The following is a 12,298-nucleotide window of genomic DNA, read 5'->3' as shown; positions in this document are numbered from 1 at the left end:
TACCTGGAGCACAAACTTAAATAGCACAAGACCGGGCATGCAGTGGGAATGAGAGAGACGACATTTCATTTCGTTTAACTTCTAAGTCAGTGGAAATAACAGTTTCATTTAGTTTTCTTCAAAGATATTAACGAAATGTTAAGATACAGAAGTTTTCTCATACCCCTCAAGGTGGCCTCGCGACCCTGTGTGAGAAGTTGGCTCACCCCTTCTTGTGCTTGGGAACCAGTGATCCAGGAGTTTGAATCTGGTCAGGGACCTTTTTGATTCCCGTGCCCCTCATACCCTTCCTCATCTCTCTCTCTCCCCACGGGGAGTCTCGGTAGCTTACCTGGTACATGTACTAAAGTTAAATCCTTGAATCCGAGGATTTATTCCAGCTCATGCCTCTTCACTGTGTGTCATCTGCATTAACAAGGTGAAATACGCAGGCCTCATGTTGAAGATGGTTGCAGATGAACTTTGGATCACATTGGAATAATTCTTACATCACCTTCAGAGCAGGAGCCGCTTGTTCCCATCTCCATTTTCACATTTTTCGATCGAGTAATTCAGCTTGGGATTTAGCGATAATAAAAAAAAAAGACTGGGAGTGAGTGTGTTATTTTGCTCTCATCCTTTTTTTTCTCATGTACCACAACCAACACAGGTGCCATTCCAGAGTAAAAGTAATTTGTGAGAGGCAACAAGCTGTGAAAGAGACCATAATCACCTCTGCTATCCTCACCTCTCTGCAGATAAACGGTGTCTTCACATCTTTTACCTGATTAAATGTGCAGGTTACACACACAGAGGCCGTTAACTAGACTTCAGAGAGGTGACTCCAGAAGTTCTACAGGTCTTTTAAATAACTTTATTTATTTCATCTCAAGAATCCTACATCTCTAAACCTTCTGAGAAAAATCGACATCTTTTATTGGTCTCTGGTCTGAAATGAAACTTTATTTACTCTGTTTTCAGCATCAGCCTGTTTGGATAAGGCTCCCCCGACTTGAAGTGAACTGGACCGGAGTTTGGAAATGAGGTGAAACCGACTGATAAGGAGTTCCTGAATTCTGCAGCTTTTCATCACTACCTCCTGAAGTCTTTCTTCCCGGTAAGTCCAGTTTAGATTTTCTGTATGTATGTATGGTATGTGGCACCCAAAGGGTTGAACACACTGACTAATAATAAGGCTCAAGGTAACAAATCAAGACCAGAAGCAGGATCAAATCTGTGACAAGAGATCAGAACCTATAACAGTTTAAAGGTGTCACAGGAAACAGGCGTTCCCTGTGGAGAGTGAAATTTATAGAAACATTAATGTTACATAAAATGTTTAATAATGACAGGATTACCAGAATGTGAAAGTATTTAAGTAGATATATTGTCACCGCATGTCACGTTATTCTTTGCCAGATTCTTCCCAGTTTCCTGGTCAATGCTGCCCTCGGGTGGCAAAATAAAGTCACTGCCTTTAATGTCACCACCCTAAACAAGTTTATTTATGTGGTGGTGTTCTTCCTTCTTTCATTCTTTCTGTTAAATTGCACCGCTCCAAATGTCTGGTTACAGTTTCAAACATTTCTCTACACACACAGAAGATAACAAACACTAAATGTCCTAAACACTCAGTGATTCATCTTTTTAGCATTTAACCATGTGGGTAAGTGCAGAGGCCATTTTTCCTTTTGTAGTTCTCTCAGTGAGAGCTGAAGATGAGGCGAATGAAGGGGAGGTAGAAGGAGAGAGCAAGCCAATAACTTATAATCTATAAACTCTTATCTCCTTCAGAAGTTTGCAGAGAGACAGATTGATATTACATACATAAAGCAACAAAGAACAGTTGGTGTAGTCTAATATTAAGGAGTGTTTAATCAAATATTGGATTTTGGCCACTTGTTTCGTCCATTATAAAAGACTACACCAGTTTTAATGTCATATATCGTCATGAAGTGCAGTTTCATGAGCTTTTTCTAAGCAACCAGAACCTAAGTTGAGTTATATTGGGGTGAAACACCGGAGAATGTTTGAGATCCCGTCTGAAGCTTTGTCACGAGTTTCTGACTTTTCTGATCCAATTAGTCACGAACTGTCATGATTGTCAGAAAATGTCACATCCAAAGTTTTTAAACTGACACTTATTGTTAGGTCCTCTTGGGTCTGCTGTTGTGTAAAGTTGCTGAGAACAGCAGTGACAGGCGGGTCCTTGAAAATACTTTAAAGCTTGTGTTCTTGAATTCTTATTTTCTGGTTGCATAGAAATTGAAGTTCCTTTGACATCCTTTTACTGAACATTGGTAAATCGTCTAAACTGTGCCTCGTTGGGTCCTTGAATTTGAGGATATTTTGCCTGCAAGGTCCTTGAATTTGATGTTTAAGAAGGTGTGGGAACCCTGGACAGGAGCCTTTTGTAAATTCACACACAGGTGTGACTTCATGCCTTACTGTGTGGGTAGAAATCTTATTTTTTCAAACCCTTAGGAAACTGTTGGGCATTTTCCAAGAATGAGTGAATAAAAACATTTATTCTCGCCAGCACAGCAGTTCCCACAGCCTGAGGTGTTGTGATCCAATTATTTTGTCTGCACACATTGATGTGACGTAGCTTGATCTGATAATACTCGACTTGGGTTTGTTTCTTGAAAGCTACGTCCTAATAAAGTGCCAGACTTAATTTCACTGAAAAGTCGTTAAGTGAAAGAAACAAGCTGTAAGAGAAGCAGAGGAAGGAAGTGAGTTTGAATAAATCCCTCTGGATGTTGTAGTTCTCATGAGAAGGTTCATGACCTTGCATCGGAGCAGGGCAGACGGTTGACATCGGTAGTCTTGGAGACCCAGACTCAACTATCGACTGAACCCTTGAGGATTCTCGTTTACCTCGAAACCTGCGTCAACTTTTATCTGGAGTCCCGTTGTCCTTTGTAATTTGTCATCAGGGGGAAGTCTTAATGAGAGGCAAAGGGTCAGAACACGAGGACATTGTGTTTTAAACTAACCTGAGAGAAGGTTCGTCATGTCCCCGTGTTTCAGAGGCAGAACACCACTGACCGGTTTTTAATGAACTGTAGATACATGGCGAGATTTGTAGTTTCTTCACTAACTGAAGTTAACTTAAAGATTATTTAAACATCCTGCAAAACAGGTGCAGAACGGCAGAAGTGCAATAAATATTCCAGGACATTGGTGAGGAAGTGGTTTGGAATTCAATGGGCTAATAAAACACGTCAGGTTCAATTTATTAAACACTTTGTCAGCGTTGAGATTAAAAACTGAGGAATTTTCCCTCCTCAAAACATGTCAACACACTGAGATAAGCAGCTGTAACACAAGATTAAATGTACACAACTGAAGATTAAAACGGACACTTAAGTCCAGTATTTATGTGTGCTGAGTGCGGTTTGTTTTAGAGATGTGATAAGGCCTGAGGAAAGAAAAGACACTGACACGATCTGTTTGGAAGCATTTTACTAAATCAAAAGCAACAAGTACACAAACTGTCAAACGTCTAGTTTTCCCTTGATTATCAGCACATCATAAATAAAGTCTTATCTCTTCGTTTAAAGCAATATATAATGTTTTCTAACAGGTAACTGGACTTAAATCCTAGTCCGAACACTTCGACACAACAGGACCTTCTACATTTTAGAAGAACTGTGCGTCACTTCAGGAGTTGACATGCTACACAGTGCATTTTCACAATGTTTCTTTCCTGCAGTAAAACAGCCACATTTCCTCTTTATATGCTCTCTGTATCATGGATCTCTATAAAAGCAGCTATAAATATACAACACTACCATTTTATATCAGCAAGAATATTATAGAAAAGATAACATTTTATACACTGCAAACCCAGGTCCTGCGTAACAAACAACTCTTTAACATTTCAAGTTTACAACACAACAAAAACTGTCAAGTTTCAGTCTCGATTGAAGCATTACAGCCCAAACTATTTGTTTAAACCGGGTGCTATCAGAACATTTCATACCCGTGTTATGGAGCAGTTAAATCAGAAACACAAACTTGGACGTTCTATGTGTGGTGGCAGTTTCTCTGATCCCCTGAGCTTCTGGATTGTACAGGCGGTTATTTATGAGGGTGGAGTTTGTATGTTTGTATAGAAAGTACAAGCCCGGACAGAACAACATTCTTAAAGTTTAAAAAAATGACAGACGTGTTGTGTCAATACACAGAGCTGCGTTTAGATGGTGACGGTTAAACTGATTCATGTAACAGTACACTTTGGATACATAATATTTGTGCATAGACGCGGTGCTGACAATTACAATGAACTATAAATATAAATTCAATAAAACAGACAGTTGTGTGTTCAACCACAAAGACACTTTTTTAAGCACATACTGTATCCTTGTCCACAATTTATATAGTGCATATTAAGGCACATGTTCAGCATATATTTAAATGTATTCAAACAGAAAATAAACTCTCATATTTTGCATTTTTTGCATATATGTTTGATATATGTGAGTATATTACAATTAAACATTCTTAATTATGGGATAACTGAACTTTGTAATGCTCCAACCAGTAAGTGTGAGTTTTACTTGATACTGTGACACTTGTCCTTGTCTTGTAGGAGGATGAGCTGTTCAGGCAAAGTGTGACAAACAGGAAGAAGAAGTGATGAGTAAAGAAAATGAACTTTTACTCGTGTGTTCAGTTCATTTTTGGTTTAAAAAACAAAAAAACTGCTGATTAATACAAAAAAGCTGTGATCGTTTTGTTTTAAACTCATACAGTAGCGTTACAAGTCACTACTTCATTAACGTGAACTTTGTAACAATGTTCTAAGTGCTATGTAAATAATGCTACTAAGTAGTTTAATGTGGCCGGTTTGGTTACAGCGACACATGAATGTCATGGTGTCATGCTTCCTTTATGTTTGTGTGTTAAAGAGAAAATTCAAATTAAAACTTCACGACCCTCGACTAAGACAAACTGATTCAGCCTCTTGTGACTGTGTATTTACATCGGGAAAAAGAAAAGAAACTCTAAAAATGAATGGCCCTTTGATAATTTAAATGGCAATAAAAACTGGCTTATAGTTTGATGAGCCATTCTCTTACATACAAAGAAATGAGCTAGTTTAAAGTTTGACTGGCACAACTCGTTCAAACCAACAAAACGGACTCACACGGCGTCCAGTGCAGGTTTTTGTAACTTAAACTTTGCCCCTTATTCATCAGTTGGTGTATTTACCAAGCTACAGCACTGTAACAGAGACTAAAGCTACGTCAGTAATGTTGTCGCCCTCAGCAAACAGATTAAGAACAAACTACATCCAGTGCTCTGAAAACATGACCTTAGTTCTCTTTAAATAACTGAGGAAACTTCACCTCAAGGTAACAAAAAGATTGGGGTTGGGGTTGATTGTCTAAATGGTGCTCTCTGGAAGAACAAGAAAGTCCAGTTGTAACATTAAAAGGTGACTGACATTCGTACGTCCAAGGACCTGATATGAAAACATTCACAGTGTACATTTGTACAGTAAAGGCAAACAGAAAACTATTGTCTGCTTCAGCATTCTCACCCATCAGCGCCTCCCATTCATTTGTATTTAAACAATCATTTACTACTTTATGGCTTTGTAAACATGGACGAGTCTTTCCCACAGGAAAAAAATACACTTTTCCCTCCATTGTCACTGTCATTAACGGCTATTTGTAACAACGCATTCATGTTCAGGCACAGTCTGGTGATATTTTAAAATCAGCACGTGGGGAATAAACTGTACACATTTAACTTAAGAGGAAGAACTCTGAGGAGATCTAAAAACTGAAACTTCATTCGGAAGTCTTCCTCAAAGCAGCATTTCTTTTTGTCCCAACAAAGCTAACCAAACTAATTCATTTCATATACATCAGTCTAGTCTAATATTGGTGGGTGTTCTATGTACTTTGGCTTCGTTTCTATAAGGACAATGTATTAAATGCTCGTAGCACTTTAGTTATGAAGTATAGGTGCAGGAAGGACTTTAAGGCACATACAGAAGGCAACTTTTCTTTTGTATTATGCGAGATGTAAACATGTAAACACATATTTGGACATATTTTTTAGCATTTGCCGTCATAATCTCCGTTAGGAGTGGGGAGGCTTTGCAGGTAGTGGACGGCGTCTGCGATGGTGAAGAATATGACTCTGTTTTCTTCATCTCCGGGGTAATATCCCCCTCTTTCCAGATCGTCCAGTACCGAGGCACTACACTGGGCCAGGACGACTTTGATCCCCAGTTCTCCGTAATCTTTACGGACCTCTTTAAGAGCGTTCACTCCAGCGGTATCTACAAACAAGATGGTGCTGCAGTCGATCACCAAGCTGCGTAAGCTACAGGAAGAGTTCATGAAGGTTGCAGTCACACCAGCTTCGACCTCGTCCGCTTTACCTGCAGCCTCCTTCTCCTCCGACTTCATATTTGTGTTCTTTCCCTGCTTCTTGTTCTTCTTGTTGAACTTAATACGGTAGGCTTTCTCCTTCACAGGATCAAGTCCTACACACCTGTAGAGAGATTTTTTGAACAAGCTCTGGTTGGCATAATAGATTGGAGCGCCATATCTAAAAACAGCCACTCCTGGATGTGTTCCAAGGCCCCGGTAGGACGACAGGTCCTCATAATGCTCTCTGGTTGTAGCCCGGCCGAGCTCCAGGACCTGGGCTTGTTGGGTTCGGCCCAGGACGCAGAAAGCCGAAACTAAAACCCCCACGAGGAGACCTAGCTCTGTGTTGACCAGCGCAGATGTGGCCATGGTGATCAGCCAGATGGAGGCGTCGATACGGTTGGCGCGCCACATGTGGGGAATTTCGGTGAACTTTCGTAAAGCTCCGCGAAGGTTAACCACGATGATGACGGCTAAAACACATCTGGGAAGGACAAGGAAGAAAACGAGAGGTTAGGAGCTTTACGTAGTGGTGTTCATGGAAGAAAGATCGCTTCCACATATTTACGCATTTCTGGTAAAGACTGACAGACATGGACGGGCTTCTTAGCAATCGGTGGCTCCGTTTGAACTTGTCCGGTCGCTGAACGTGATCCTATTGTCAGAAATACTGACTGCAGGTCCTCACTTCATATTTCCAGTCTGAAAATGTAAAACTGACTCGCAGCATTTGAATGCGATCTGTCAGCTTTTAAACTGCCAATGTAATCCTTGAACACTGGAGCAGTTTTTCATGTTACGGACAAAGGTTGAGATGTGGAGAGGAGCGGACAAAGGTTGAGATTTGGAGAGGAACAGACAAAATCAGCTCGAGAGATGAAGAAGCTACAGAAATAAAGAGAGAGGTGGGGGCGATAAAAGAGATAAGGAACAAAGACGAAACGTAATCTGCACTCAGATGTGTGACATTATTGATCAAGACATTCCATATGATCATTGAAGCTGTGAGGATGTTTGTTTATGGGTTCCAGCACACAAAGGCGAAATCAATACCCACTACAATCACAATCCATAGACTGTGATCAAAAGCTCGCACAGACTTTAAGCAGCGCCCGGTAGACGAAAAGCTCTGTTAATTCTCTAGCTGGCAAAAACTTTATTAATTCACATTTCTCTTTATCACTTTAGAAATAAAGCTTTTATATTAATCTGAACCTCCAGTGAAACGTTGCTGCCTGAAGATCTTGAACTCGCAGTTGTGTCAGCGTTAACCCTGAACTACAGCCATAGGTTATCTGTGTTTGTCTAAAGCTGCTACCCACTTTTCATGGTGAACAAGATAAGAACTGCGAGCAAGTCTTTAAGCACCACGATAAACGACAAAGAAAATCGCTGAATCGTAAAACTCAACACAAAGGCATTAGAAAGCGTGAACCTAAAGTGGATCAGCCTTTACTGTATTCAGTGGTACTCAAACATTTTTAGCATTTTAATATCCCCAAGCTGACTTTTAGATTTAAGTTAACGTAGAATCTACTGGGGTTGGGCGGACGTAAACATTTGCTTTGATATTATCGCGTGTGACTCGGCCACTCCCGAGTGGAAAACAGTGAGTGGAGTTTTCCACCAATACATTCCTACAAATGTTTTTCACAATAAAACGCCTCGTTAAGACACAAACGGTTTCTGTGCACAGAAACACGATCAGGGTTTGAATTTGAAATGGGAACAGGAAGTGTTAACGGCACACCGTAGTAACTATAACAGAGCAAAACAAAGCTTCACTCTTCTGCTTCATTATTAACTGTAGCAGCTGTTAACTGCCTAGAATACGGATGTGATGAGCTTCAGTTGTCAGGGACATGATTATATCACAAAGGGAAATGACTGGCTCTGTGTTTAACTTCCCTGCATCGTATTTCACAAACTTACCGTGAAGACACCTTACTAACAACTAACTCTGCACCACCGTGCAGTTCTGTAGTGCCCACCAACTAAAGGGTTGACACCGGACTGCCCTTTAATCTACTAAAGGTACCGGGGTTGAACATCATGTCTTTGCTCAGAACCAAAATGTAAATGCCCTGTGGCTGGTGATGTGCGCTCTTACTGCCACTAATAACAGCCTGACTGATATCAGTGGGGCGGGTCAAGCAGGCGAGACTGCCCTGACTAGCTTTTGCAGACGTACGTACTATTTTTAGGAGGTTACAGCTTGGAGGTTTCTCTTTACCCTACACTTACTCAATGTGCATGTCCTGCACATGGCTTTTCTGCTTTGTGAGCATTCTGTGTGTCTTATATGGTTTCAACTGTAACCTTGCAAATGTTACCAGATACCAAGAAGATAATTCATTAGTCTGTTGATAAAAGCAAGTCATGATTTCAGCAATCATAATGAACTTAATACCTCCTAAAATTTAGGAAGATTCTTAAACATGCTGCTAATTAAAGTCTTACTTACTTTTGAAGGGAATAGAAGAGCGGTGCGATAACGAGCAGGACCAGCAGCAGGACGAGAGCGCTGACCAGCCCCGAAACCTGAGTCTGGCACCCCGTGGACTCCTTGACGAGGGTCTTAGTCAGCGCAGCACTGGTGGTGAAGCAGCGGAAGAACGACGGCAGGATGTTGCAGAAGCCGATGGCGTACATCTCCTGGTTGGCGTCCACCGTGTAGCCGTGCTTCTTGGCAAACATCTCCGACAGCGAGACGGTGATGGCGAACCCCACGATGGCGATGGAGAAAGCGTCGACAGCCACGTTGGGGATCAGCGTCCACATGGGCATCTGAGGAGGGAGGAAGCCTGTGGGGATGTCACCAGCCACGCCCGACCCGTAGTCGGTGTTGAAGTGGCCGAAATGAGAAGCCAGTGTCGCGATTATCACCACGAAGAGTTCAAAGGGAATCGGAGCCTGGGTAAGGAAAAGAAACAAGGACACAACATGTTGAGTAACAGATGTAAAGAGGGGAAGACTTTATTCTGTCTATGGTGACCTTTTTTAGGACATCATGGGCTCGTTTGGCACATAAACCATGTAAAACAACAGACAGTTTATACTTTTATACTTCAGACCAGACTTTAATGCATAGATATGGTCATATGTGGGTCGCAGTTATACATTTGCCAGTGCCGCATTCAGCTGAGCTAGTCGGAAAACTGTGTTTTTAAGGCTGAACACGAATCCAGAGAGAAAACATGAAGCATAAATGAAACAATAGTCTGCTCTGTCTGATTCACAGTTAACAGTATCACATGTTTCAGATGTCATATGACATGAAGATAAGATGAACATCTCAATGAATCCTCTAGGTCGGTGGCTCAGATCTTTCGACAGAGGGTTCCTGTTCCCAAGACGTGTGATGACAGAAAGGGAAACTTCCCATTGGCGTGCAGACTTAAGCTTAACTTTCTAAGCTGGAATCAGTTCAGTTTAACTCGACATCCAACAGCTTTGTCTGAACTTTGTCTTTCTGGCAGCACTTTCACTGCCAGCCTTATTCAAATATTTAAACTTGTATTTGAAAATCAATCCACACTGCGTCCACTACTCACCTTCAGCTTGCCTTTAAAGCGATCGTTGAGCTCTTTGGTAGGTATCAGTACCAGCAAACACACCAAACTGGTCACCAGGTCACAGATGTTGGTGTTTCCCAGATTGCTGAGCAGGCTGTACCACGTCTTGAACAGAGTGAACCAGCCCTGAGGCCTGGGGATCTTCAGGCCCAGAAGGTACTTGAACTGCGAAGTGAGGATGGTCAGGGAGGCTCCTGTAGCGAAGCCACTGAGGAGAGAGTTGGAGAGGTAGACGGACACAAAGCCCACCTGGAAAATGCCCATGAGCACCTGAGAAAAACAGATAAACAGTTTTAAAACTCAAATTAAAGCCTTTAGCTGAAGACATGGAGAAAAATAAAGTCACTTACCTGGTAAACTCCAGCAGTAAAGGTAACTGTAGCGCCCACTGTGATCGCATAGCAGCTTCTGTCACATTCAACCCCAACACTGTCATTCCTCTGGCCTGCCAGCAGAATGCCACTACTGTTACTACTGACGCTGCTTTCTGTGAGGTATCCTGCCAAAGCCAACTCCCTGTCCACAACCTGACCCACAAGCAGGCACAGCACGCCGAAGATCCCCACGGAAATGTGTCTGGAGGTGCCTAAGATGGCATAGATGATGGATGAGAAGAAAGATGTGTAGAGCCCATATATTGGGTCCTGACTGGCCAGTAAGGAGTAGGCTATAGACTGGGGGACCAATAGGATACCAACAATAAGTCCTGACATGGCGTCCCCGAGCAGCCATTCCCTGAGCTGGTAGCGTGGCAGCCATCTCAAAATCGGAGCGAAGCCCAGTATTTTGGATTTGGCTCTCTCCGCCGTGCACGAGCAGCGTTTCTTGAGCTGATGCGACACGACGGATTTCCAGTTCTTGTCCTGTTGCTTCTCCAATCTTTCCAGGATGAGAGGCTGCTGCTGCTGGTCGCTCTCCACTCCATCTTCTGCCGTCGTGCAGCAGTCATCGCCGTGAGTCATGATCGAGCCCTCGTCTGCGGTGACGTGACAGGAAAAAGATCTCGGTTAGGCCAACAGAAAAACAATGACTTTTAACGAAGAAGAAAGGCGAAACCAACTCGTCCGCTTTTATCACGCAGATTCCAACGTTTAGACTCCAGCAGCAGCCTCAAATGACAGAAGCAGCGTGGAGTGAGCTATTAAATATCAGGTCAGCGGATGTGGGTGCGCCTTACATGCGTATTCCTGACATTTCTTTAGAAGGTGATGTTGACATTGCACCACAACACAGATAAGTGAACCTCAGAAAGACAAATAGGGACTTACTGGTAATCATCATCTTCCAGCCAGAATAAACTAAGCATATGTCAGAAAAACGATAAACTCATAGTCATAGATATGGATATGTTATTACCTCCCTACAAACCTGACCAAACTTTATCTAGAGTCAATTCATCATACGTAATGTTGCGTGATGACGTTGACGGGCAACGTGAGGCTAAAGTCACATGACCTGCAGAGACCGAGACGGTGTGTGTGAGAAAAGATGGATAACTTTGTAGCAACATGAGTGATATAGTAAAAATATATAATATATTTATAAAGTATAAATTAAGTTATTATTAAATAAATAAATAATTATTAAAACATTTATTATTTTATATATATATATATATATATATATATATATATATACAAACCTGACCAAACTTTATCTAGAGTGAATTTAACATATGTTATGTTGCTTTATTTACTTTTTTTACACGTGAATGCAGCAGTAAGTCTGAATTTGGTCTATTTTTATTAAAAATTACATTAATATTATTGTAAAAGTGTTGAAACTGAACTGAAACTAACTGAAATGCTGCAACAAAACTGTCATGTGACAGACTTTTAGTGCTTACTGACAGTTTCTGAGTAACTTGTGGTTATTTTAAAGGATTACAGTTACAGTATCTCGTTACCTTAATGGCGTTAATGAGATTATCAGTCATGCCTACAGACTACTTAGACGTTATTTCTGGTATAAACAAACTTTATTTAGTGCAGCAGATAAACAAAGTCTGCAGCAGCTCGTTGATGATGTTTAATTATTATTTAATAAAGTGACCTAAAGTTACCTGTGTCTCTAACTGCCTCTGTCAATGGGCTCCTTTGTAAACAAAGTGTCAACGTGGACACCAGGTGAACCTTTGAGCAGACCGACGTGAACTACAGACAACTACAGACAACTACAGACACAGAGCAAAGCACAGACTGACAGACAGACAGATCACTGACCTGAGCTCGGACCGGCCGCTGTTTCACGGAGTTTTAAACTTCTCGTCAGGTTTCACACGGTGGACTGTCATTCCGCCTCACATTCATTTACACTGCTGCTGTGCGTGCTGCGTGATGACGTGGACCG

The 12,298-nt window shown here is 41.6% G+C and overlaps 1 protein-coding gene and 1 long non-coding RNA gene across 2 annotated transcripts in view; one reads left to right on the top strand and one right to left on the bottom strand.

Moving 5' to 3' along the window:
• LOC113746937 (uncharacterized) overlaps positions 1 to 8,956 on the top strand; it is a 25,083-nt gene extending 16,127 nt beyond the window's left edge. The window contains exons 3-4 of the long non-coding RNA XR_003463240.1: positions 961 to 1,096; positions 8,847 to 8,956. This is a non-coding gene — a long non-coding RNA (uncharacterized LOC113746937). The remainder of the gene's footprint in view (positions 1 to 960; positions 1,097 to 8,846) is intronic.
• On the bottom strand, positions 4,133 to 12,298 carry slc26a2 (solute carrier family 26 member 2). Its single transcript, XM_019255190.2, has 5 exons — positions 12,172 to 12,298; positions 10,300 to 10,925; positions 9,929 to 10,219; positions 8,839 to 9,287; positions 4,133 to 6,858 (listed from the first exon to the last, which is right to left on the bottom strand). Exons 2-5 carry the CDS (start codon positions 10,909 to 10,911, stop codon positions 6,054 to 6,056), a joined length of 2,157 nt encoding a protein of 718 aa, XP_019110735.2. The 5' UTR covers positions 10,912 to 10,925; positions 12,172 to 12,298; the 3' UTR covers positions 4,133 to 6,053.

The sequence above is a fragment of the Larimichthys crocea genome, chromosome I, assembly GCF_000972845.2.
Source record: "Larimichthys crocea isolate SSNF chromosome I, L_crocea_2.0, whole genome shotgun sequence".
Taxonomy (NCBI): Eukaryota; Metazoa; Chordata; class Actinopteri; family Sciaenidae; genus Larimichthys; species Larimichthys crocea.
This window is presented reverse-complemented; position numbering and strand designations above follow the sequence as displayed.